At 45.8% G+C, this 27,461-nt stretch overlaps 2 protein-coding genes across 2 annotated transcripts in view; one reads left to right on the top strand and one right to left on the bottom strand.

Moving 5' to 3' along the window:
* LOC137535386 (zinc finger protein 585A-like) overlaps nt 1-27,461 on the bottom strand; it is a 764,031-nt gene that overhangs the window by 198,457 nt on the left and 538,113 nt on the right. The window lies entirely within an intron of this gene.
* LOC137535407 (zinc finger protein 84-like) lies at nt 1,340-26,595 on the top strand. The gene is made up of 4 exons (XM_068257243.1): nt 1,340-1,537; nt 7,576-7,652; nt 7,733-8,165; nt 24,264-26,595. Exons 1-4 carry the CDS (start codon nt 1,453-1,455, stop codon nt 25,634-25,636), a joined length of 1,968 nt encoding a protein of 655 aa, XP_068113344.1. The 5' UTR covers nt 1,340-1,452; the 3' UTR covers nt 25,637-26,595.

Raw genomic sequence — 27,461 nt, 5'->3', positions numbered from 1 at the left:
TTCACAGAACAGGTATGCAGTGGCAGGTTCACTGAACAGGTATGCAGTGGTGGGTTCACAGCACAGGTATGCAGTGGTGGGTTCACTGAACAGGTATGCAGTGGTGGGTTCACAGCACAGGTATGCAGTGGTGGGTTCACAGAACAGGTATGCAGTGGTGGGTTCACAGCACAGGTATGCAGTGGTGGGTTCACAGCACAGGTATGCAGTGGTGGGTTCACAGCACAGGTATGCAGTGGTGGGTTCACAGAACAGGTATGCAGCCAGACAGGAACAAGTTAAGCCTAACTAATCTTTCCCTGAGAGACAGTCTGCAGCAGCTCGCCCTACTCTCACTAACGCAGGCAGCACACGAGTGACCGTAATGGCCGCCGCTGCCTGCCTTATATAGGGGGGGTGGGGCTCCAGGGGCTAGTGTAGCTTAATTGGCTACACTGGGCCTGCTGACTGTGATGTAGAGGGTCAAAGTTGACCCTCCATGTGCATTATGGGGCGAACCGAACTTCCGCAAAGGTTCGCCTGCGGGACGCGAACGCAAACCACGGAACTTCGCATTGAACCGTTCGCAGGCGAACCGTTCGGCCCAACTCTAGTGTTTAAGCAGAGGCAAACATGCCCATGTAGAATATAAGGAAAAATGTGATTTTTAAACACACTTCAGAGTCTCTTTAAAGCACAGCTGAATGGAGAGGGATATGGAAGCTTCCATATTTATTTCCTTTTAAGCAATACCAGTTACCTAGCTGTCCTGCTGATCATTTGCCTTTAATACTTTTAGCCACAGCCCCTGAACAAGCATGCAGCAGATCAGGTGTTTCTGACATTGTCAGATCTGACAAGACTAGCTGCATGCTTGTTTCTGGTGTGATTCAGACACTACTGAGGCCAAATAGATCAGCAAGTAAGTAACACTGCATATTTATGTGATATGCTGCATTTTTGTTTTGTATTAATGGAGAGGAAGGCTTCATCCAACATTTTGCTGGGCAGGCATACTTAGACCACTATTTAGTGCATATACATTTGGCCCCAACCAAATACATACATACATGCATACATACATATATACACATATATATATATATATATATATATATATATATATATATATATATATATATATATATATATATATATATATATATATATATATATATATATATATATATATATATATATATATATATATATATAATTTTTTTTTTACACACACAGACTGTATATCTAGCTAGCTGCAATACTCATTTTCTCCACAAGATGGCGACCAGTTATAACAGGAAGTACTGTTTGGCACAGACCGGAAGTTGGGCGTTAGAGTTACATTGGGAGGAAGAGGAGGGAAACCATTGCTGGAACTGGCAGAAGAGGAGGTAATAAGATACATGAATATATTTGTGATTTTCCACACATCCAGTGACACCCTAATTCTCCATAACGTGTCTCTATCTCACCATGAACCAAGGGCAGCATATAGAAGGACACAAGGACCTCTACAAGGACACCATGATGAAGAATCAGACTCCCCTCACATCACCGGGTAAGAGGAGACTTTCATTTCTTGTAAAGGAGAGAGAAGTTTGGAGAGTCCCTCTAGATTTCCCCCCTCCCCATTATTTAATAAAGAATGCATTCATTCAGTCAGTGTGTGTGTTTCCTACAAATGTATCCAGTAACAGAAACACACCAGGGAGATGTACAGGTCCTCTTTATACCCAGGATTGTCCAACTAGATCCCCCATCCTCTGATAAACACATAGAGACAATGTATTCAGTCAGTGTGTGTGTTTCCTACAGATGTACTAGAGACTCTGTAACAAAACTTTCAGCCTTAGTTCTTCTATCCTATAAGTTTCTTTGCCTGTTCTAATGTGCTCTGGCTTACTGCAGCTTTTCCTAATTGCACAGTGGCTGTGTTATCTCTGTTATATCATCTAATCTGCTTTCTTCTGTTGGCACAGTCGGGCTAAGGCTGGAATGTGTGGAATGTGCAGGGCTGCTTGTGATTGGTAGAAGCTATACACACCCCCTCCAGGCCCCCTGCAGGTTCTGTATGACTCACACACTCTGCTTATGTGAGCCTATCACAAGCTGGTTAGTTTGTTTGTAAACACTGCCTAAAACTGGCAATTACAAGCCAGGTTTGCAGCAGAGAGTGGCAGAAACAGCACAGAGGGGCCCAGGAGAACATAATGAATAGAATGGTATGCTTTTTGCTGTAAAAATTTTAGAGTACAGATTCTCTTTAATAACAGAAACCTAGAAGAGAGGTGTACAGGTACTCTTTATTCGCAGGATTGTCTGCTACATAGTTATTGGGATTAAAAAAAGCCATCCATCCATCGAGTTCAACCAGAAAATCAGCTACAACACCAGCCTGCACCCTCACATATACCTGTTAACCACCCTGGCGTTCTATTAAGATCGCCAGGGCGGCTGCGGGAGGGTTTTTTTTAAATAAAAAAAAAACTATTTCATGCAGCCAACTGAAAGTTGGCTGCATGAAAGCCCACTAGAGGGCGCTCCGGAGGCGTTCTTCTGATTGCCTCCGGCGGCTAGAAGTAACACGGAAGGCCGCAATGAGCGGCCTTCCGTGTTTTGCTTACTTCGTCGCCATGGCGACGAGCGGAGTGACGTCATGGACGTCAGCCGATGTCCTGACGTCAGCCGCCTCCGATCCAGCCCTTAGCGCTGGCCGGAACTATTTGTTCCCGCCGCGCAGGGCTCAGGCGGCTGGGGGGACCCTCTTTCGCCGCTGCTCGCGGCGAATCGCCGCAGAGCGGCGGCGATCAGGCAGCACACGCGGCTGGCAAAGTGCCGGCTGCGTGTGCTGCTTTTTATTTCATGCAAATCGGCCCAGCAGGACCTGAGCGGCGACCTCTGGCAGTGATGGACGAGCTGAGGGAGGAGAAAAACCCATACAAGGCATGGTCCAATTAGCCCCAAAAGGGAAAAACATATCCATCCTGACTCCAGATCACAATCAGATAAAATCCCTGGTTCATCACCACCGGGAATTAAAGGATACCACAACTGACATGTAGCATAATGAGATAGACATGGGTATGTACAGTGCCTAGCACACAAATAACTATGCTGTCTTCCTTTTTTTCTTTCTCTGCCTCAAAGAGGTAAATATCAGGTATGTAAGTGGCTGACTCAGTCCTGACTCAGACAGGAAGTGACTACAGTGTGACTCTCACTGATAAGAATTTCCCCCTTTTTTATCTCTTTCTTGCTCTCAGAAGCCATTTTCTTCTAGGAAAGTGTTTTATAGTTGGAATTTCTTATCAGTGAAGGTCACACTGTAGTCACTTCCTGTCTGAGTCAGGACTGAGTCAGCCACTTACATACCTGATATTTACCTCTTTCAGGCAGAGAAAGAAAAAAAGGAAGACAGCATAGTTATTTGTGTGCTTGGCACTGCACATACCCATGTCTATCTCATTATGCCACATGTCAGTTGTGGTATCCTTTAACTAGTAATTACAGCCATGGGTGTCTTTCAATGCAAGGAAAGCATCTTAGCACCCCTAAACGCAGATATAGAATTTGCCATAACTATGTCCTGTGGCAATACATTCCACATTTTAATCACTCTTACTGAAAAGAACCCTTTCCTAAATAAATGGCTAAAAATGTTTTCCTCCATGCACAGCCCATGTCCCCTAGTTCTTTGCACGAGCCTAGGGACAAAAAAGCTCATCTGACAATCTTTCATATTACCCTCTGATGTATTTATAGATGTTAATTAGACCCCCTCTAAGGCATCTTTTATGCAGAGTAAAACTGCATTGTCTCTCCTGTAATGCAGTGCCTAGAACTGAATTCCATATTCCAGATGCGCCTTACTAGAGAGTTAAACAGTTGCAGTATTATGCTAGCATCCCGAGTTTTGGTCTTTGTTTTCACTTTCTAATACATCCCAAAACTTAATTAGCTTTAGCTACAGGAGCTTGTCATTGAAAACCTTTATTTAACTTGTTGTCTACGAATACTCCCAAGTTCTTTTCCAAGTTTGATGTCTCCATTTGTATCCCATTTATTTTGTATGATGCTAGACCATTGGTACGACCAAACTGCACAAATTTACATTTTTCAACATTGAATTTCATCTGCCATTTATGTGCCCATATAGTCATTCTATCCAGATCTTTCTGCAATATGTCACTATCTTCCCGAGAGTTGATGATTCTGCACAATTTTGTATCTTCTGCAAAAGTAGCAAATTTACTTTCTACTTTGTCTTCTAGATCATTAATAAATTCATTGAACTGAGTACTGGACCCAGTACTGACCCCTGTGGGACCCCACTGCTAACAGTCACCCATTTTGAATATGATCCATTGACCACAACTATTTGCTTTCTGTTAATTAGCCAGTTCCCTATCCATGCACACAGACTCTTCCCCAGTCTTTGCATCCTCAACTTTTGCATCAGACTTTTATGGGGAACAGAGTAGGCCTTTGTAAAGTCGATGTACAGGTCCTTCTAAAAACATTTGCATATTGTGATAAAGTTCATTATTTTCTGTAATGTACTGATAAACATTAGACTTTCATATATTTTAGATTCATTACACACAACTGAAGTAGTTCAAGCCTTTTATTGTTTTAATATTGATGATTTTGGCATGCAGCTTGTAACGATTGCGGGAACGATCTCCACGGTCAGCGCACAGCGTGTACGCTGACTCTGAGGAGATCTCCACAAGCGTTCAGACAGAGGAGCCCAGTAATGGTGGAACACACCTGTGGAGGAACAAACCCAGCCAGCAGGTGGAGCTGTGGAGCACAGAGAGACAAATCCTCTGAACAGTCCACAGATGACAGACAGAAATTGCTCAATGCGAATGCAGCAATGAGCAATACATCAACAGGACAGGAACAGGAACAGATCTGCAATAGATCAGATAAATGTCTGTCAAACTGACAGCAGACTTTGAGGAAACAGACATTCATTCACAGAGCATCCATACATGCCAGACAGAAATTGCTCAATGCGAATGCAGCAATGAGCAATACCTTAACAGGACATAACAAGTCAATATACTTTATTTCTTGTGAGAAATGCACGTGTTTAGTGCACAGTAAAGTGGCGAACGCCACCAAGGCGGTAGCCCCAGTGGGAGGAGCCCACTGGTGGAAGAGTTTTTTAAACAAACAGGAGTTGAACACAGTAATACAATATTGAAAATAACAAAGAGGCACCAGTATGTGTAGTGATTGGTGCAAACAGTAACTTGCTGATAGAGGCTCAGCGGTAACCTCTCCAGTGGCAAGGGCCCACTGGCGAGTGAGGATAGTCAGACAGATCAGGTAGGCAACAACCGAGCAAATTGAGGTACAGAATCGTAAGGCAGAAGGAGTAGTCAGAACAGGCAAGAAGTCATACACAGATAAATACAATTGATACGTAATATACTACTGATTACAGGTATCATAGGTCAATTACAATATACACGATAATATACAAATAACTCTAGCTATGTGCAAATAGGCCGGGGTCCTGCCAGGTTCAATGCACTAGGATCTAACTAAAGAGAACCCGAGGTGGGTTTGAAGAATGTGATCTGCATAGTGAGGCTGGATCTGCCTATACAGCTCAGCCTCTGTTGGTATTCCAAACCCCCCTAAGGTCCCCCTGCACTCTGCAATCCCTCATAAATTACAGCCGTGCTGTCGACACACAGAGTGTCGCAGCAGGCTGTGTTTTTCTCTATAGTGTCAGTCTGCTGCTCTCCCCACCTCTTGTAGAACTCCTGCATCCCTTCCCTCCTCGCTGATTATAGAGAAGGGAGGGGGCAGGGACCGAAGCTCTGCAGGAGGCGGGGGAGCAGCTGAGACTGACACTACAGATGTAAACACAGCCGCACAGCGCGGCTGTGATCTATGTCTGATTTCAGAGTGCAGGGGGACATTAGGGGGGTTTGGAATACCAACTGAGGCTGGGCTGTATAGGCAGATCCAGCCTCTGTATTCAGATCACATTCTTCAAACACACCTCGGTTTCTCTTAAAGTCTGACCCAGGACTTGCAGTCCAAAGACTAACAAAATGTTGGGCGGGGAAGCAGACTCAGGAAGTGACTTTTATGGATGAACACACCAATCAGAGAGAAGCATGCAAAAGAACAATGCAGCCATCTGCATTTACTAATGCTACATACACACTTGAGATAAAAGTCTTTGGAAAAGGCAAGATCACAGATCAATTTTACCCCCTTCCATGTAGTATGAGAGCCATACTCTACACCGTCCTATTCTATTGAGCTGAACTCCCCATCAGACAGAAATCTTTGCAAGATGCTGCACACAAAGATGCTGTACACACTCAAAAGATCATTATCTGCAAAAGATCTGTTCCTGCAAAAGATCAGTTCCTGCAAAATACATTCATAGTCTATGATAGCTGCAGATCATCATACACACCTTGATAACACAGAGTCCCTAATCTTGGGTGTGAGGTCCGTGGTCTCAACACCCTGGAACTAGTCTGAAGTATAACAGAATGATAACAGAGTCCCTAATCTTGGGTGTGAGGTCCATGGTCTCGACACCCTGGAACTAGCCTGCAGTATAACAGAATGATAACACAGAGTCCCTAATCTTGGGTGTGAGGTCCGTGGGTTCGACACCCTGGAACTAGTCTGAAGTATAACAGAATGATACACAGAAGTAATCTGGCTCAGTGTGAATTCCCAGGTCCTCCTGGTTCTAACACACTGTAGGATCTGACTAAGGTCTGAGTGCTTTCACGTAAGTGTTCGCAACGGCAGACAACCTGAGACTGACCAGCAGTAACTATATATAGAGCGGCGCTCTCCGGCGCCACCCATCAGTGATCAACCAATAGTCACTTGCTCTGAGGTCAGCTGACCAACCTGGTCAGCTGATCCCTCCTTGGTTGTCATAAAGGTTCTTCCTCTTAGCGTGCGCGCGTGCGTATTCCTCATTCTGTGTGAACTAACAGACCCAGCCAAACCACACGCACGCTACTGCGTGCAAACCGCCGCGCTGGACGCAAAATCAGCCGCCTTGCTGTCAGTACACGCGGCGGCTTTTCCGCATTCTATTACACCCCTCCACCTTTTCTCCCTGCTCTGTCCTTCCTAAACACATGGGGCTCGATTCACTAAACCGTGCTAATTCATAGTGTTTTCGCGTTTTTGCTCACGATGGCAAATTTTTGCGAGGACGCAAAATCGCAATTGTGTGTGAAAATTCACGATTGCGCACGAAAACCTGAAAAAGTCTGGAAAACGCTACCACGGCCGTGCTATGAATTAGCACGGTTTAGTGAAGCAAGTCCATCCAAGTCTCCGTTACTCCCATAGCCTTCGTCAATAAGAACAAACTCTAGTTCATCCATTTTATTTGCAAAGCTCCTAGCTTTGCTTACCATGCACTTTATATTTTTACCACTTCTCTTTCCAATTTTTGATATTTTGGAGGTTTAACTACCTTCGTACTCTTTACACTGTCCTCACCCTCGTCTACCTCCCCTCTAATGCTAGATCCCTACATCATCTGAGAAACACATACCCAATGTATTCAGTCAGTGTGTATGTTTCCTGCAGATGTGTCCAGAATTACGGGTCCTCTTCATTCCCTGGTTGGCCTACAGGAAGATCCCACCACCCCCCAAAATTATCAGGTAGGTGGGACTGAGGGTCTCTAGAGACACAATACTTATATTGTTCTGTGTAGCCTCAGCTTATCATTTTATGCTCTTAGGGTGAAGATCTGATAGATGTAAAAGTTGAAATAAAACAGGAAGAAGAGGAGACTTATGTGAGGAGTGATCAGCAGTCTATGGAGGAGGGTGACATGATGGGGACAATTAAAGAGGAAGAAGAAGAAGAAATGTATGTGAGGAGTGATCAGCAGTCTATGGAGGAGGGTGAGATGATGGGAACAAGTAAAGAGGAAGAAGAGGAGACATATGTGAGGAGTGATCAGCAGTCTGTGGAGGAGGGTGAGATGACGAGGACAAGTAAAGAGGAAGAAGAAGAGACGTATGTGAGGAGTGATCAGCAGTCTATGGAGGAGGGTGACATGATGGCAAAGATTAAAGAAGAAAAAGAAGATGACACTTATAATTTCAGTGACCAGCAATCTAACGTGGAGGATATAATGATGGTGACAATTAAAGAGGAAGATATCAGAAGTAAGCAAAAACACTGACAGTAATTACTTTTATACTCATATGTTTGCTGTTTTATCATACACAGGTTGACCACAGTAGGAATGACTAATGCTGGGTACACACGGGGTACCGCTGTAGCTTGTTGCTAGCACACCGGGGACGTGTGCGCGACAGCTCGGTGACAGCTCGTCGCCAGGTCCCTCTGTGCAGCAGCCGTACACACGGCGCACAGAGGGACAGAGATGCGGTGGAAGCTGTCGCTGAAGGTTCCTCCCCCGCCGGAAGCTCCGTCCATGTTCTATGGGTTGCTGTCGCTAGTCCGCGTACACATGCAGTACGCGTGGCGGACTAGCGACAGTTGCGGCAAAGTTGCGGCGACAGCTGTTGCTGGCGATTGGCTACGCCAATTGCCTGGCGACAGCTCTGACTAGCGACGGTTCGTGGCGCGCGCGTTATACACACGGGGGACCTGTCGCCGCAACACGCGCGTGCCACGTGGTTGCGGTGACAGTTTTAACCCGTGTGTATGAGCCATTAGTGTTACTGGCCTGTAATAAGCTGATAATGGTCACTGTACATTACTGCACACAGATTGATCACAGTAGGGGTGACTTAGTGTTACTGGCCTGTAATAAGCTGATAATGGTCACTGTACATTACTGTACACAGATTGGTCACAGTAGGGGTGACTTAGTGTTACTGGCATGTAATATGCTGATAATGGTCACTGTACATTACTGTACACAGGTTGGTCACAGTAGGGGTGACTTAGTGTTACCGGCCTGTAATAAGCTGATAATGGTCACTGTACATTACTGTACACAGATTGGTCACAGTAGGGGTGACTTAGTGTTACTGGCCTGTAATAAGCTGATAATGGTCACTGTACATTACTGCACACAGATTGATCACAGTAGGGGTGACATAGTGTTACCAGCCTGTAATAAGCTGATAATGGTCACTGTACATTACTGTACACATATTGGTCACAGTAGGGGTGACATAGTGTTACTGGCCTGTAATAAGCTGATAATGGTCACTGTATATTACTGCACACAGATTGGTCACAGTAGGGGGTGACTTAGGCATCAGTTCATCGAGCAGTACCGCATTCTGTAATGCAGAAAACAGCTCACTTTACCGAGCACTTAGGAAAATGTCAATTCATCAATGCTGTTACTGCATGAAAAGCTGAAATTACAGAGCAGTGATGTAAATTAACGACTTGTGCAGTAAATACCCCATCAAATGTCAATAAATGTCAATTCATCAAGGTTACAGCATGGGGTAGAACACAGTTCCATTACTGACAGTTCTCTTCTGTTCGTATCATTTCGTGACTTACAGAAGCAGAAGGGAATACTTATGACTGACAGAAGCAGAAGCCAATAGAAACAGCCCGTGTCTCTTGCAAGTTGGGATGATGCATTGTGATAGGACCAGCAGGCTTATGCAGCAGGTCTAACTTTACTACCCCTCACGCAGTGAGCAGAGAGATCAAGGATCAAAACAGGCTTCCCCTACCATCCTTAGGCAGTTTAACCTCTTAAAGGGAACCTAAACTGAGGAGGATATAAATGTTTCCTTTTAAAATAATACCAGTTGCCTGACTCTCCTGCTGATCCTGTTCCTATAATACTTTTAGCCACAGCCCCTTAACAAGCATGCAGATTAGGTGCTCTGACTGAAGTCAGACTGGATTAGCTGCATGCTTGTTTCAGGTGTGTGATTCAGCCACTGCTGCGGCCAAAGAGCTCAGCAGGACTGCCCCACAATTGGTATTATTTAAAAGGAAACATCCATATTAGTGTTGGGCGAACATCTAGATGTTCGGGTTCGGGCCGAACAGGCCGAACATGGCCGCGATGTTCGGGTGTTCGACCCGAACTCCGAACATAATGGAAGTCAATGGGGACCCGAACTTTTGTGGTTTGTAAAGCCTCCTTACATGCTACATACCCCAAATTTACAGGGTATGTGCACCTTGGGAGTGGGTACAAGAGGAAAAAAAAATTTAGCAAAAAGAGCTTATAGTTTTTGAGAAAATCGATTTTAAAGTTTCAAAGGGAAAACTGTCTTTTAAATGCGGGAAATGTCTGTTTTCTTTGCACAGGTAACATGCTTTTTGTCGGCATGCAGTCATAAATGTAATACATATAAGAGGTTCCAGGAAAAGGGACCGGTAATGCTAATCCAGCAGCAGCACACGTGATGGAACAGGAGGAGGGTGGCGCAGGAGGAGAAGGCCACGCTTTGAGACACAACAACCCAGGCCTTGCATGAGGACAAGAAGCGTGCGGATAGCATGCTTTGTACCACCATGCAGTCATAAATGTAATAAAGATAAGTGGTTCAATAAACAGGGACCACGCGGCAACGCTAACCCAGCAGCAGCAGCAGCACACGTGATGGAACAGGAGGAGGCGCAGGAGGAGAAGGCCACGCTTTGTGAGACACAACAACCCAGGCCTTGCATGAGGACAAAAAGCGTGCGGATAGCATGCTTTGTACCGCCATGTAGTCATAAATGTAATAAAGATAAGAGGTTCAATAAACAGGGACCACGCGGCAACGCTAACCCAGCAGCAGCAGCAGCACACGTGATGGAACAGGAGGAGGCGCAGGAGGAGAAGGCCACGCTTTGTGAGACACAACAACCCAGGCCTTGCATGAGGACAAAAAGCGTGCGGATAGCATGCTTTGTACCGCCATGTAGTCATAAATGTAATAAAGATAAGAGGTTCCATAAACAGGGACCGGCAACGGTAACCCAGCAGCAGCAGCACACGTGATGGAACAGGAGGAGGCGCAGGAGGAGAAGGCCACGCTTTGTGAGACACAACAACCCAGGCCTTGCATGAGGACAAAAAGCGTGCGGATATAGCAGCAATGCTTTTTGCCGCCATGCAGTCATAAATGTAATACAGATGAGAGGTTCAATAAACAGGGACCGGAAACGCTAAACCATCCCAGATGTTCATCGGTCATGTTACTTGGTTGGGGTCCAGGAGTGTTGCGTAGTCGTTTCCAATCCAGGATTGATTCATTTTAATTTGAGTCAGACGGTCTGCATTTTCTGTGGAGAGGCGGATACGCCGATCTGTGATGATGCCTCCGGCAGCACTGAAACAGCGTTCCGACATAACGCTGGCTGCCGGGCAAGCCAGCACCTCTATTGCGTACATTGCCAGTTCGTGCCAGGTGTCTAGCTTCATGCCCGGTTTCAGGTCCAGCGGTGCCAGCCACAAATCCGTCTGTTCCTTTATTCCCCTCCAAATTTCCTCCCCTGTGTGCTGCTTATCCCCAAGGCAGATCAGCTTCAGCAACGCTTGCTGACGCATGCCAACAGCTGTGCTGCACTGCTTCCACGATCCTACTGCTGCTGGTGCTGGGTTAGCATTTCCGGATGAGGTACAGCTTTGAGATGCGTTGGAGGAGAAGGAGTCAGAGAGGTAGGTGCTGCTGTTGTTATCCAGCTGTTTGCGGCGTGGGCAACACCCGCGCCGTAGCAGGTGAGGAATCGCTGCCAGGCTCCACAAGGTTCACCCAGTGCGCGGTAAGGGAGATGTATCGACCCTGGCCGAACGCACTCGTCCAGGTGTCAGTGGTGAGGTGAACCTTGCAGGCAACGGCATTCTTCAAGCTTCGGGTTATTTAGCTGACCACGTGCTCATGCAACTCAGGCACTGCAGAGCGCGCAAAGTGGTAGCGGCTGGGAACCACGTAACGTGGGATGGCCACTGACATCATGCCCTTGAAGCTGTTTGTCTCCACCACTCGATATGGCAGCATTTCGCAGGCCAGAAGCTTGGCTATGCTGGCTGGCTGTTACTGCCACGGCCCGGGGGTCATTTGCTGGCAATTTCCTCTTGTGCTCAAACATCTCAGAGACAGACAACTCAACCGTAGCGCTGCACACCGAAGGGCTGTTGGTTGTTGTGTTTGATGAACACTGGGAGACCTCAAGAGCACTAGTCCGGAAAGTGACAGTGTCAGCATCGTCTGATGTTTGTGAATGTTGTGAACCACGCAATGGCTGGGCTACTGCTGCTGCTGAGGCGGGTCTGGTGGTGAGTCTGGTGAACCCAAGGGAGGCAGTGTTGCTGGTGGTACCCTGTCCTGCCGCGTTTGCCCACAGAGTGGGATGTTTGGATAGAATGTGGCGGCTCATGCTGGTGGTGGAGAGGTTGTTAATACTTTTCCCCCTGCTCAGGCGGGTCTTGCACACCTTGCAAATCGCCATGGTAACATCCTCAGTGCAGTCTTCAAAGAAAGCCCAGACTTTAACTGGCTGAGGACTCGGACCTCGTGCGTGATGTGCTGGTGCTGCTTAACCCACTGCTGGACGCTTGAGAGGTCATCCAAGTAATTATCTGGTCCTGTTCTTTTGGATCTGTGAGGGTTGTTGTCCTGGACAACATGGGCAGTATTGAGTGGGTTTTCTTGGGTGCTCCCCTGTGGCCTGTACGTGAACCGTCAGGGGAAACACCTCTTCCCTTGCCCCTCCCTCTTTCACCGGATTTCTTCCTCATTTCACTTATCCTTAAAGTACACGCTGACTGGCAGCAGTACAGTGGCAGTACAGAAATGCTATACAGTGGTGGGTGAGCGGTGTACCACTATTGTCAGCAGTGACACAGAGCACAATGCTATACAGTGGCGGGTGAGCGGTGTACTACTGTTCCCAGCAGACACAGAGTGGAAGTAAACACAATGCTATATAGTGTGGCTGAGCCGTGTACACAGAGTGGCATTAAACACAATGCTATATAGTCTGCTATATAGTCACCCCGAACAGGGTGATGTTCTGCAGAACCCGAACAGTGGCAAACACTGTTCGCCCAACACTACTGGGAGGGAACGCAGATTTTAGTACCTAAACACACGATACAACATGTTTTCCGGGGTCGGACTCTGAGGCACATACAGATGGTCCCGATCATCATCCTCATCATACAACTCTTCTCCTGAGTCTGACCCACCCACCACCTCTGCCACCCCAACATCCCCAGACACAGACCCCTCATCGTCCTCAACATTAACTTGGGATGCTGGCCTGAGCCAGACCTCCTCCTCCACATCAGGCCCCATCATCTCCTCAATGGCAGCCCTCATTAATCGCTCTGGCGACGGACTGATGGACACAACGTTCTCCTCCGGGGAGGGCTGCTGCTGACCACTGGCTGCTGGGGTGGATGTTATAGCTTGCGTTAGGCGTTGGCTGTTGCTGTTGTTGGGAGTGCTGCTCACAGCGGAGGTCTCTGGGGAACTCATGTTGAGCTCATATAGTGGTTGACGGTTAGTGGAGTATTACTGATCCCAGCAATATACACACTGACTGGCAGAGTACGCAATGCTATATAGTGTGGCTGAGCGGTGTACACAGAGTGGCAGTAAACACAATGCTATATAGTCTGGCTGAGCGAGCGGTGTACTACTGTTCCCAGCAGAATCAGAGTGGCAGTAAACAATGGTATATAGTCTGGCTGAGCGGTGTACACAGAGTGTCAGTAAACAATGGTATATAGTCTGGCTGAGCGGTGTACACAGAGTGTCAGTAAACAATGGTATATAGTCTGGCTGAGCGGTGTACACAGAGTGTCAGTAAACAATGGTATATAGTCTGGCTGAGCGGTGTACACAGAGTGGCAGTAAACACAATGCTATATACTCTGGCTGAGCGAGCGGTGTACTACTGTTCCCAGCAGACACAGAACAGTAAACAGAATGCTATATAGTGTGGCTGAGCGAGCGGTGTACCACTATTCCCAGCAGACACAGAACAGTAAACAGAATGCTATATAGTGTGGCTGAGCGAGCGGTGTACCACTATTCCCAGCAGACACAGAACAGTAAACAGAATGCTATATAGTGTGGCTGAGCGAGCGGTGTACCACTATTCCCAGCAGACACAGAACAGTGAACAGAATGCTATATAGTGTGGCTGAGCGAGCGGTGTACCACTATTCCCAGCAGACACAGAACAGTGAACAGAATGCTATATAGTGTGGCTGAGCGAGCGGTGTACCACTATTCCCAGCAGACACAGAACAGTGAACAGAATGCTATATAGTGTGGATGAGCGAGCGGTGTACCACTATTCCCAGCAGACACAGAACAGTAAACAGAATGCTATATAGTGTGGCTGAGCGAGCGGTGTACCACTATTCCCAGCAGACACAGAACAGTGAACAGAATGCTATATAGTGTGGCTGAGCGAGCGGTGTACCACTATTCCCAGCAGACACAGAGTGGCAGTAAACAGAATGCTATATAGTGTGGCTGAGCGAGGTACACAGAGTGGCAGTAAACAGAATGCTATATAGTGTGGCTGAGCAAGCGGTGTACTACTATTCCCAGCAGACACAGAGTGGCAGTAAACAGAATGCTATATAGTGTGGCTGAGCGAGGTACACAGAGTGGCAGTAAACAGAATGCTATATAGTGTGGCTGAGCAAGCGGTGTACTACTGTTCCCAGCAGTGACACAATGACAGGGGGGACCCTGGCTAGCGTGGCTGGAGCGCGAACTACCCTGCCTGCCTACCCAAAGCTAAACCCACAGACAAATGGCGGAGATATGACGTGGTTCGGGTATTTATTTACCCGAACCACGTGACAGTTCGGCCAATCAGAGCGCGTTCGGGTCCGAACCACGTGACCCGTTCGGCCAATCACAGCGCTAGCCGAACGTTCGGGGAACGTTCGGCCATGCGCTCTTAGTTCGGCCATATGGCCGAACGGTTTGGCCGAGCACCGTCAGGTGTTCGGCCGAACTCGAACATCACCCGAACAGGGTGATGTTCTGCAGAACCCGAACAGTGGCGAACACTGTTCGCCCAACACTAATCCATATCCCTCTCAGTTTAGGTTCCCTTTAAGGTTCTGTTTGAAAATGCGGAGGAGCTAGTGGGGAAATAACCTAATCAGGGCATGTGTAAAGTTTGTTGGAGTTCATCTAAGCTGTGGCAAATAAATAAAATGTTAAGAAAGACTAATGGAGGCTAGAATCAGAGCAAGCAGAAGCATTATAACAAAACATGCACATCTAAAGGGATGCCAGGATGTCTCTTACTATTTTAATGCTGTCTCTGCACGGAGAACAGCATGCAACAACACAGACGCTGCTGTTACCGACAACTGGGCTTCATTAAATTACCGAACTTCTACCACACCTGTGAAAATATTGGTGAATTAGCACACAAAAGTCTAAAATACCGTATGCAATATTTTTCCGATATTTTCACTTCTCCAACAGCCTTTGGTGATTTGATGCCTATGTGTTACCGGCCAGTAAAAAACTGATAATGGACACTACACATATTGGTCGCAGTAGGGAGTGACTTATAAATAGGAATATACAGTGCTGCCCATAATTATTCATACCCCTGGCAAATTTTAGCTTAAAGTTACTTTTATTCAACCAGCAAGTAATTTTTTTGATGGGAAATGACTTGGGCGTCTCCCAAAAGATAGTAAGACGATGTACAAGAGGCATTATTGAGGGGGGGAAAACATTTCTTAGCTTTTATTTACATTTGAGCAAAATGTGTCCAGTCCAAAATTATTCATTCCCTTCTCAATAATCAATAGAAAAGCCTTTATTGCCTATTTCAGCAATCAAACGCTTCCTATAATTGCAGACCAGCTTTTTGCATGTCTCCATAAGTATTTGTGCTCATTCGTCTTTAGCAACGAGCTCCAAATCTTTCAGGTTGGAGGGTCTTCTTGCCGTCACCCTGATCTTTAGCTCCCTCCACAGATTCTCAATTGGATTCAAATCAGGACTCTGGCTGGGCCACTCCAAAACGTTAATGTTGTTGTCTGCCAACCATTTCTTCACCACTTTTGCTGTGTGTTTTGGGTCATTGTCATGCTGAAATGTCCACTGGTGCCCAAGGCCAAGTTTCTCTGCAGATTACCTGATGTTGTCGTTGAGAATCCTCATGTTTTGCTCTTTTTTCATGGTGCCGCTTACTGTGATTAAGCTCCCTGGTCCTTTGGCTGAAAAACACCCCCAAAGCATTAGGTTCCCACCACCACGTTTGACAGTGGGGATGGTGTTCTTTGGGTTAAAGGCTTCTCCTTTTTTACGCCGAATGAAGGAAACATCATTATGACCAATCAAATGAATTTTTGTTCCATCTGACCATAACACACAAGACTCCTTCTTTGTCTAGATGAGCATTTGCAAAGGCCAAGCAAATTTGTGTGTGCCTTATCTGGAGAAGTGGCGTCCTCCTTGGTCTGCATCCGTGGAACCCAGCAGTGTGCAGTGTCTGTTGGATTATCTGCCTTGAGACATTGCCACCAGCAGAGCCCAGATTCACCAGGATGGCCTTGGTGGTGATCCTTTGATTCTTTTTTTACTTCTCTCACAATCCTCCTGTCCAGCACATGTGTCACTTTTGGCTTCCGACCACGTCCTCTGAGATTTTCCACAGTGCACAGTGTTCTCCACAGAAATATTCTGTAGCTGGGTGGCATGAAAAAGTAGCCAAAAAGTAGTCATCACATACAGGGCCGGGTTTGTACTTTTCAGTGCCCTAGGCCTGCTGTCACCCCCCCCCCCCACACACACACACACACACCACCATCACCACCAAAAAATATTCTGGCCAACACTCTGACAGTGATCACTGGTTTGAGTGGGCTCATTTCATTAAGCTGCTCTGTCCCCCATTCAACAAATAATTCCTGCTGTGCACATCTGGGCAGGAGCGAGAAATGACAGGGAGCGCAAGTGGCCAGAGCATGCGCTGTTTCTTTGTTCTCTGTGCGACTGGCTTTCGGAGCCACAAACAGGTGGCAGGGCAGTGCAATGGAGAGAAGCCAATCCAAAATAGAGAATAGGTAAGTAGCAAACATCCTGTCAACACCCACTTTGGATGTTCTGTTGTAATTAGAGTGGACCTGAACTCAGAACTTCCTCTCTGTTCTAAAAAATAAAAAACAACATAATAATCCTTAAAGAAAAACATTTCTCTGTTACAGCTGATATAAATCCTGCAATAACTCTGCAGTGTGTCTACTTCCTGCTTTCATGGAAGCAGACATATTGTTAACATCCTGTGCTTTCAAATGAACTTAGTTGTTGTGGCAGTCAGGTGGCACAGGGTAGAGATCGAATTACAAATTGTGATTAGACACAGGTGAGAGAGAATTAGACAGGCTCTCTAAATACATACAGGGTGCATTTCTCTATGTTTCCTTCTGTACTATGCAAGAGTTCAGCTCCACTTTAAATCTGAATGACATTTATTTATATTTGCTGAAAAATCTATGTATCTCTTTTGAATGCTGAATATACATATGGTGGTGTGCGCTAACATATTGACAGTATACAGGAACAAAGTCTGAAGAATGCTTATTAGCAGAAAGCTTACTCTTTCTTTTAAACCAATAAATGGCATTATCCTGATTCAATACTCTCTGCTTTCGCTTATGGCTAAAGGTCCGTACACACGCCGGACTGCAGGCAACGACGGGTCCGTCGTCCTCTCCTGCTGGGTGGGTATTCCAGCGACAGTCCGGCGTGTGTACAGTCTGTGTACAGCCGTATCAGTCTGCAGACAGACTGTACACACGCCGGACTGTCGCTGGAACGCCCACCCAGCGGGAGGCGACGACGGACCCGTCATTGCCTGCAGTCCGGCGTGTGTACGGACCTTAAGATGGTACAGTGCTCTACTGCTACAGGAAAGCAGAAGGATGCATCATGCCAAACCATACCCATTAGCATAGAGGTAGTAACAGCTCAGGTTTCCTTTAAAGTGACAGTTTAGCAATACAAGGGAAGCAAACAGCGTTTTTATTCCTGCAGTTCTCATAGATGATAGGAGCTGAAGGACAGAAAATGAGTCAGGAAAGAGTTAACTGAAGCAGAGAGGAGATCACTGCTAGTTAGGAAGAAAGGGTTAGATAAGAAAGTAATTAAAGCGGACCCAAACCAAACATTTTTTTAAGTCAAAATATTTAGTTGCACCACTCTGACACATAAAAAGATAAATAAACACTCCTTCAAGCCTATGAGCATTTCAGTGCATGCTTTTCACCCTCCTCTTTGCATAACTAGGGTTATACAGTTGGCAGCCATTAGCAATTCCTTCTTTGCTGGACACCATCTACTCCACCAGTTTGCCGGATTATTTGCCGGCAATATGAAAGGAAGGGAGGGGTTTCTCCAATAAATGTAAAATATTTTATATTTGTCATCATGCAGCTGAAAAAAGGCTGCTATTTATTATTATCATTTAGAAAATAGATTTTATTTCTGAAATCTTGTATTTTTAGTTTGGATGCACTTTAATAGCTGCTGGGGTCAGTGTCACAGCTGTAAAAGAGAAGGTAAATAAACTAGCAGAGCTCACTGATGTTTGTGAATGCCTGCATTAAAACTCAGAGGAACTTAGTTTTATCTGCTTTGTAATGTAAATCCCTGGCATTTCTCACATCAACTTGTATGTCCATCATACAGAGGATTGATTGTCATAACACATCAGGAAGTGAGAGAGAAGCAGGGATTGGGGGACTCTGGAATTCAGCTATTAGTGAAGAGCAAGGCACTATCTGGCTGCAATGCGGGACCAGAAGAGGTTATTTACTTTGACATATGACCTCTTCTCACTCCAAGTCCTGCCGCCCTTCTGATCTTATCTGATTGTATCGCCCTAGGCCATGGCCTTTGTGGCCCCGTGCACTGCCTGGCCAATCAGTGCCAGGCAGCGCTGAGGGGTGGACCGGGACTCCCTTAGACGTCACGACGTCCATGACGTTATCCCGCCCCGTCGCCAATGGTGACGGGGGAAGCCCTTCAGGAAATCCTGTTCTTTGAACGGGATTTCCTGATCAAAAGAGGCGATCAAAGCGGGCGGTGGGATGCCGCTGTACAGCGGCTATCATGTAGTGAGCCCTGGGCTTGCTACATGATTTAAAAATTAAAAAATAGCGCTGCGCTGCCCCCTGACGGTTTCTGATAGACCGCCAGGAGGGTTAAAATAGAAAATTTGATAAAATATTCTATTTCTCAGATAATAGTCATCATAAATAATTTATATATACAGTAATAGCTGTGTTCAGTCCACAAAAATGAAATAAACCAATCAAAATTAGTTACTTGTGCTGCTTCAGTAAAGCAGTCCCCGTATTTTTTAAAGTCAGATATACACATCTGAATGTGACTGTATATATGATGTGTACACAGGAATCTCTTAAATATACTAAATAAAATCTATGCTGTAAGAATAAAGTCTGATGTGTAGCTGTGTCACTAATAGAGATGGTCAATGAGATGGAAATAATTCTGCGCTGATGCTGGTTTATGCAAATGTATGCACTCCTTTTGCTCATGAAATCAAATAATTTGATATGTTGTAAAAATGTGGTTTGGTGACTACGAAATAAATGGTACCTGAGATGGATGAAAAGAAAAGTGTTATACATACCTGGGACTTCCTCCAGCCCCCTTCAGGCTAATCAGACCCTCGCTGTCCTCCTTCACCACCTGGTTCTTCTGCTATGAGTCCCGGTAATTCAGCCAGTCAGCGCAGTCTGGCCGCGTGCCGCTCCTACATCCAGGAGCATTCTGCACCTGCGCAATAGTGCCGCGCAGGTTTAGTACGTTCCTGACGGTAGAGTGTGTGCATGCACACTACGCCAGACTGGCTCAAGTGCCTGGAACCATAGCAAAAGATCCAGGTGGCGGAGGAGGACAGTAAGGGACTATTTGGCCTGAAGGGGGCTGGAGGAAGCCCCAGGTATGTATAAAACTTTAATTTCATCTGTCTCAGGAAAACTTTGTTACACAGTAGTACTATACTCTACATATGCACTCCCCACAGAGCTGCAGGGAATCCACTGAGAATGTTGTGCACATTGAACAAGAAGTGTTGTCTATCACCCATAAACCTGGTTCAGATTGTGCATGAAGAATGTGTAATAGATGAAGAATCTCCTAATTCTCCTGCAGAGTACCTGCACATCACTCTTACATGTACCCCCAGTTACATTGCCTAGGGCCTGATAGATGTTCTTTGTTCCGGTCTGTACCTTTTACAAGTATTCTTACCAAGGACTAGTTTTAGTCTAAAGGGAATAAATATGGCAGTCTCCATATCCTTCTCACTTCAGCTGTCTTGTAAAATTCCTAAGCGTTGGAAGTTAGGAGACAAATTTCATGTTACATACTTTCAATCAACAAGATTGTAATATGCAAATTAGAGGAGTTGGTGGAATCCTAAACTGAGGAGTCGGAGTCGAAGTAGGTGGATTTTTGTACGGACTCCACAGCCCTGGTTTTTCACCTGTTGAGTTGATTAAAACAGCTGCTCCCAATTAATCAGGGTAATTAGGATGCTTTAGAACAGCTTGGACTATTTGGAATGGTAGAGCTTTGGATTTTCCCACAGACTGTGACAGTTTGTGAAGGGTATGAATAATTTTGGACTGGACATTTTTTGCTCAAATGCAAAATAAAAGCTGAGAAATATATATATATTTTTTTTTTACACAATAATGCATCTTGTACATCATGTTATTATATTTTGGGGGACACCTATGTTATTTCCTGTCAAATAATTACTTGCTGGTTGAATAAAAGTAACTTTAAGTCAAAATTTGCCAGGGGTATGATTCATTATGGGCAGCACTAAATGTATATTATATTATTCAGCTCCAGGAGTATAAGGGTCCTCTTTTAGTAGCGTGCTGTGGTAGCGGTGGTATTTGGAACAATTGAATTGCGCTGCAGCTGAAAAGCCGCACCACGACTTAAAGGAAAACTTAAGTCAGGAAAAAAAAATGACATTTACTCACCCGGGGCATCCCTCAGCCCCCCGAAGCTGGATGGTGCCCTCGCAGCCCCGCTCCGATCGTCCTGTCCCCGCCGGCGGCTACTTCCGGGTTCGGCGACAGCCGCCGACAGGCTGGGAACGCGGCTGATTTTCCGCGTTCCCAGCCGCTATATCACCCCTCTATGCTGCTATAGCAGCTGTCGCCGAACCCGGAAGTAGCCGCCAGCGGGGACAGGACGATCGGAGTGGGGCTGCGAGGGCACCATCCAGCTTCGGGGGGCTGAGGGATGCCCCGGGTGAGTAAATGTCATTTTTTTTTCCTGACTTAAGTTTTCCTTTAAGTCGTGGTGCGGCTTTTCAGCTGCAGCGCAATTCAATTGTTCCAAATACCACCGCTACCACAGCACGCTACTAAAAGTTTTCCTTTAAGAAAAGAACCCTTGCGCGGTTTTTGCGCACTTCCGGAGGGTGGCAGGGTAACGCGCTGCAGGTTCTGCATTACTTCTGCGGTTCCCGGAGCACTTCCCCCGTATAGCGTAGCACCGCAGCAGTCTCTCAGGACTCATTGACTTACCGTATTTTCCGGACCATAAGACGCACTTTTTCTCCCCCCAAAATGGGGGGAAAAAGTCAGTGCGTCTTATGGTCCAAATGCTAAAATTTGGGCTAGCTCTAGATGTCCCCCCTGCTAATGATGCCTGATGAGCCCTTCTGCAACAGGTGCCCAATAGTCTCGGAGGCGGGACCACAGTTCCCTCACTGAGCCAATCACTGTACTTGCTGAGTGTCAGTGACCTATCAGAAGTGAGTAGGAGTCGTTCCTTTGCTTGTTAAGGAACTACTCCCACTGACTTCTGATAGGTCACTGACACTCAGCAAGTGCAGTGATTGGCTTCAATGAGGGAGCTGTGGTCCCGCCTCCAAGACCATCGGGATCTGAGCAGTGGCTGGGCAGCCTCGTGTGTGCAGATCACCCGGAGAGCTGTGAGTCTTTATGAGCTGCTGTTATTTCTCACTTCAGACACAGGCAGATCAGCGTTGTAGTGTGTGCGAGTAACCTGATCCTGGCTCACAGCTGGACGTCTCTTGTCTCTGATCTGTGTTTAGAAGCCCTGCGATCCTGCTGTGTGTCGTCTCTCAGCCCAGTCTTCCTACATGTCGGGTGAGCTCACGTGACATGCAGGAAGTAAGAGGGGGCTGAAAGACGACACACTGCAGGATCGCAGGGCTTCTAAACACAGATCAGAGACAAGAGACGTCCAGCTGTGAGCCAGGATCAGGTTACTCGCACACACTACAACGCTGATCTGCCTGTGTCTAGTAGTGAGGAATAACAGCAGCTCATAAAGATGGACTCTTTCCTCCTGCTTGTGAATCGTTTTAAGTGGCTTGTGTGCCTGATAAAAGGTGAAAAGGTTAATGAACCAGGAGGAACTATGCCTGCTGCCCTACTCCTGTAATAAAATGCAAATAATCCCTACAAGCTACAGAGTGTAAAGGGAATCAGAGACACATATTTTGATGTCCTTATGGAACTCAATAGTTAAATGATTAACTATCATTTTGGATGACAGAACACACTGCTACAGCCAAGCATTCTGCTCTGTGGAGAGGGGAGGGGGACGGTCATGAGGTAACAGTGCTAACTTGTCATTTCACAATCTGTCCTAACAAATCAAAGAACTGCGTAGAAGACAGAAAGTGCTAATGGTAGATGTCTGATGAAAATCATGTGCATGGGGCTTTTTATTTATAACTTACAATTAGCTATGTAGAATGTGCATGTGGCTCAGAAATGGCTTTTGGCATTAACACTGCAGTGCACATGTCCCTAGATCTCAAAACTGGCGAAAAAGCAATGATACAAGCACCGTTTGATTTTGAGCCCCAATTTTAGTTATTTTAACACAAGTTAGGTGATGGTACAACACTACATTAACATCATGAAAGGAATGTGCAAGGAAAGGAGAAACACCAATACACTTGGCACTGCTGTAATGGAATCTTCTTTATTGTTAAACCTCAAGTTGCCAGTAAATGAACATGAAGATATACCTGTCCTATTTGGGCTCATGATTGCTGTAACCACCACATATTGTCCAGGCACCACATACATGTTCAATCAGCCATTGCTGTAACAGGGGAAGCTCCACAAGACACCCCTGTACCTTGGACACACCAAGTTTAGTATATATCTTTTTTTCCTTGTTTTTTGTCTACTAAACTTAGGTGCGTCTTATGGTGCGGAGCGTCTTATGGTCCGAAAAATACGGTATATAGACACTGCGAGGAGCTGCAGCCGGGGAGACTACCGCCATGTGACACTGTCAGTGTAAAAGGGACTCAGTGGTTTACTATCTCCATGACATGAATGGATAATTCCTCCACCTCGCAGCTCCTATAATTTTAGTGCTGTGTAACTTCACAATATCTAGAGAGATGAAGGTACATTACAAAGGGGCATATGAGTGACACGAGGATACAGCGGTAATAAGAATGTGTAAGTGACACCACATTGCTCTACACACATAACACAGATTTCTTGCTATAAGTACATATAGGTCTGTTGTCACAGGAGTAACACATTGCTTCCATTGTCTCATCAAGCTCTACAACTTATGCTACGTACACACTGGCGACAATGGTCGTTTGAAACAGCTAATTAACGATCGCTCCGCCGACAATCGGGGAAAAAACTTTACCCAACGATCATTAACACGAACGACATCGGGAAGCTGGAAATATCCAACATGACTGATCGTATCTACCGACAATTGTTACAAAACTATAGTGTGTACAGACATCGGCTGAGAACGATCGTTACAAGGGCCAATGCGCCTGCGCTGAATTCTGCCCAGCTTCCGTACTTCCTGTGTAGCGCGGCCGTAAAGATTGTTACATTGCTCATTTCAATTAAGTATGCAACATTTCCTTCTGATCATTCTTTTCTGCGAGAACGATCATTTAAAATGTGTATGATGATCGCTGCATCCCATAGTTGCATTCCCATCGTTGCCGTATCGTTCGTCTTTCAATTATCGTTCCTAGCGAACGATAGATATCGCAAGTGTGTATGTAGCATTCATTACTGCTTTTCATGTATGGTCAATGCTTTATGTGTAGGGAGGGTCACTGAGATGCTAATAATTGTGCAAATTGTATGCTAATTATATGCAAAGTTTTGCAGCTGCTGCTTCTAGTACATTACTAATCTGCATACATTTTGCATCAACTTGGAATTATCAGCAGCTCACTGACCATCCCTAATGATAATGGCTCCTCCCTTCAGAATCCTCTAACAGGAAGTAATGATGTTTCTCTATTTGCAGGGCGGAGTCCCGGCATCAGGAACCTCTCAAAGACTCGTCTCTCTGTATCCACAGACTGTACAACGGATGATGATGTCCCTGGACAAGAATCTCCTGCAGATATCCTGGTGACCCCAAATATTCCCCCAGATTCCCCTCACCTGTCTAACCCTGAGGGGCCTCATACCCAGCACAGCTCTACCCCTGCTGGAGGGTCTTATTCCTGTTCCACGTGTGGGAAATGTTTTATGCAGAATTCACAGCTAGTCATACATGAGAGATCTCACACTGATACAAATCCCTGTTCATGTTCTGAGTGTGGGAAATGGTTTATATACAAATCACAGCTCATCAGTCATGAGAAAACTCACACTGGTGTGAAGCCCTATTCCTGTGCTGAGTGTGGGAAATGTTTTGGACAAAAAGGAAACCTTCGAAGACATGAGCGATCTCACACTGATACAATATCCTATTCATGTTCTGAGTGTGGGAAATGGTTTATATACAAATCACAGCTCATCAGTCATGAGAGAACTCACACTGGTGAGAAGCCCTATTCATGTTCTGAGTGTGAGAAATGTTTTCCAAGTAAATCTAAACTTGTAACACATGAGAGATCTCACACTGGTGAGAAGCCATATGTATGTCCTGAGTGTGGGAAATGTTTTGGAGATAAGGGATACCTTGTCAATCATCTGAAAACTCACACTCGTGACATGCCTTATTCCTGTGCTGAGTGTGGGAAATGTTTTCCGAGTAAATCTAAATGTGTAACACATGAGAGAACCCACACTGGTGAGAAGCCATATTTATGTCTTGAGTGTGGGAAATGTTTTGGAGCTAAAGGATACCTTGTCAGTCATCAGAGAACTCACACTGGTGAGTATCCCTATCCATGTGCTGAGTGCGGGAAATGTTTTCCGAGTAAATCTAAACTTGGCAAACATGAGAGAACCCACATTGTTGAGAAGCCATATTTATGTCCTGATTGTGGGAAATGTTTTCGAGATAAAGGATACCTTGTCAGTCATCAGAGAACTCACACTGGTGAGAAGCCCTATTCATGTTCTGAGTGTGGGAAATGTTTTGGACTTAAAGCAAACCTTGGAAAACACAAGAGGTATCACACTGGTGAGATGCCATATTCATGTGCTGAGTGTGGGAAATGTTTTTCTCAGAAAGTATATCTTGCCGAGCATGTGAGATCTCACACTGGTGAGAAGACCTATTCCTGTGCTGAGTGTGGGACGTGTTTTGCACAAAAAAGAAACCTTAGAAGGCATGAGAGATCTCACACTGCTGAGCAGCTCTATTCCTGTGCTGAGTGTGGGAAATGTTTTGCAGGGAAATCCAATCTTGTCAGTCATGTGAGATCTCACAGTGGTGATCAGTAAGGAGCAGTGAAACATATCTTCACCTTCAGTGAACCTGAACTGGCCACAGCACACTGCTCTCCATCTCCCCAGCATAGCTGGAAGCAGGGAGGATGGAGAGAGGAGTGCATCGGCCAATAACAGGCTTGTATAGTTCCGCTTATCCCTCTTTCATCACTGGTGAGAAGCTCTATTACTGCACTGAGTGTGGGAAATGTTTTAGCCATAAATGTTCTTTTATTTCTTGCTAGATGCACATGGCAGCGTATTTACACAGAATCCCGGGGACTCTTTTATGCTGCTCAGTGTATATCTTTGTAAAGCAGTAAAGTCCCTGAACTGGGCACATATAGTAGACAAAGACAAGACAAATAACATTTATATCGTGCTTTACTCCTGGCGGACTCAAAGCGCCAGAGCTGCAGCCACTAGGACGCCCTCTATAGGCAGTAGCAGTGGTAGGGACACTTGCCTAAGGTCTCCTACTGAATAGGTGCTGGCTTACTGAACAGGCAGATCTGAGATTCGACCCCTGGTCTCCTGTGTCAGAGGCAGAGCCCTTAACCACTACACCATCCAGCCACCACCATATAGTATACTTGTAAAACTTCTTTGGACCAATTTTGATATCCCCAGTGATTTGATTTTCAGCTTCGATCTTTGCCAGCCTAATTTCTTTTTACAACTTTTATTGCACTCTTTATAAGTGCTTAATGCAGCCTCGGTCCCCTCCTGTTTTAGGACCTTATAGGCATTATTTTTCCTCTTCATTTTATCTCTAAGCTTTCCATTCATCCATAGATGATTTTTTTATTTGTATTCAGTGGGTGGTTGCTTCTTGTGCCGCCTTCCTTTGTGAGTACCCATCACTCTTCTTGTGACTTGCTGCACTATTTGTGTTCCTGTTGTCTCTGTGTCTCTCTTTTTTAGGGGGTGTGGTCACCCTACCTTGCGATTGTATTTATTTGGTAAGGTACTTACCTATTATGCTGTCCAGGCAATTACACACTCAGGAAAAGTGTATACAATGTTTCAAGCCCTTCAGTTTTAGTGTTTTACAGTCTGTAATCTCTTTCAATGGAGGTGCTGTGGCTATGCAGAATGAACACATTTACTTACATAATACATTACAGTACGTAACTAAAGCAACAGGAAAAAAATAGTTTAGTGAAATTAGTAACCCTTAACCCCCCCCCCCCCCTCCTTAACCACTAACCTTGACCCTACCCCTTCATCTCCTCCCCCCCCCTCTTAACCCTAACCCTTAACTTCCACCCTAACCTCCTCCTTCCCCTCCTTAACTCCTAACCTTAACCCTTAAGCTCCTTCCGCCTTAACCTAACCCTCAACTCCTAACCCTTAGCCCCTAACCATAACCTCACCCTCCTTAACCCCTAACCCTTACCCTAAACCTTCCACTCCCCTCTCAACTCTTAACCCTTAAACCCCCCTCCTTAACTCCTTACTTTAACTTCCCCCTCCTTAACCACTAACCTTTACCCTAACCCTTCACCTCCCCCCTCATCTCCTAACCTTAACCTCCCCCTCCTTAACCCCTAACCTAAACCTTAACCCTTCACCTCCCCCTTCTTAACCCTAACCTTAAACTCTAACCCTTAACTACTTAACGACCGCCTAACGCCGATAGGCGGCGGCCGGTCATAAGTGGATTTACATGAAAACGGCCTCTCCATGTCAGTTCACGGAGGGAGTCTCCGTGAACAGCCTGCGAGCCTCCGATCGCGGCTCGCAGGCGAAATGTAAACATGCGAGGAAGAAATCCCCGGTGTTTACATCATACGGCGTCGATCCCCAGCCTCTGATTGGCCGGGGATCGCCGGCATCT

The sequence above is a fragment of the Hyperolius riggenbachi genome, chromosome 10 (assembly GCF_040937935.1).
Source record: "Hyperolius riggenbachi isolate aHypRig1 chromosome 10, aHypRig1.pri, whole genome shotgun sequence".
NCBI lineage: Eukaryota > Metazoa > Chordata > Amphibia > Anura > Hyperoliidae > Hyperolius > Hyperolius riggenbachi.
This window is presented reverse-complemented; position numbering and strand designations above follow the sequence as displayed.

Bases quoted from the DNA above. Each gene is read 5' to 3' on its own strand.
- LOC137535407 (XM_068257243.1), top strand. From the start codon at position 1,453: ATGAACCAAGGGCAGCATATAGAAGGACACAAGGACCTCTACAAGGAC. The intron at 1,538-7,575 runs GTAAGAGGAGAC...TGTTTCCTGCAG, and splicing joins GACTCCCCTCACATCACCGG to ATGTGTCCAGAATTACGGGT. The intron at 7,653-7,732 runs GTAGGTGGGACT...TTATGCTCTTAG, and splicing joins CCACCCCCCAAAATTATCAG to GGTGAAGATCTGATAGATGT.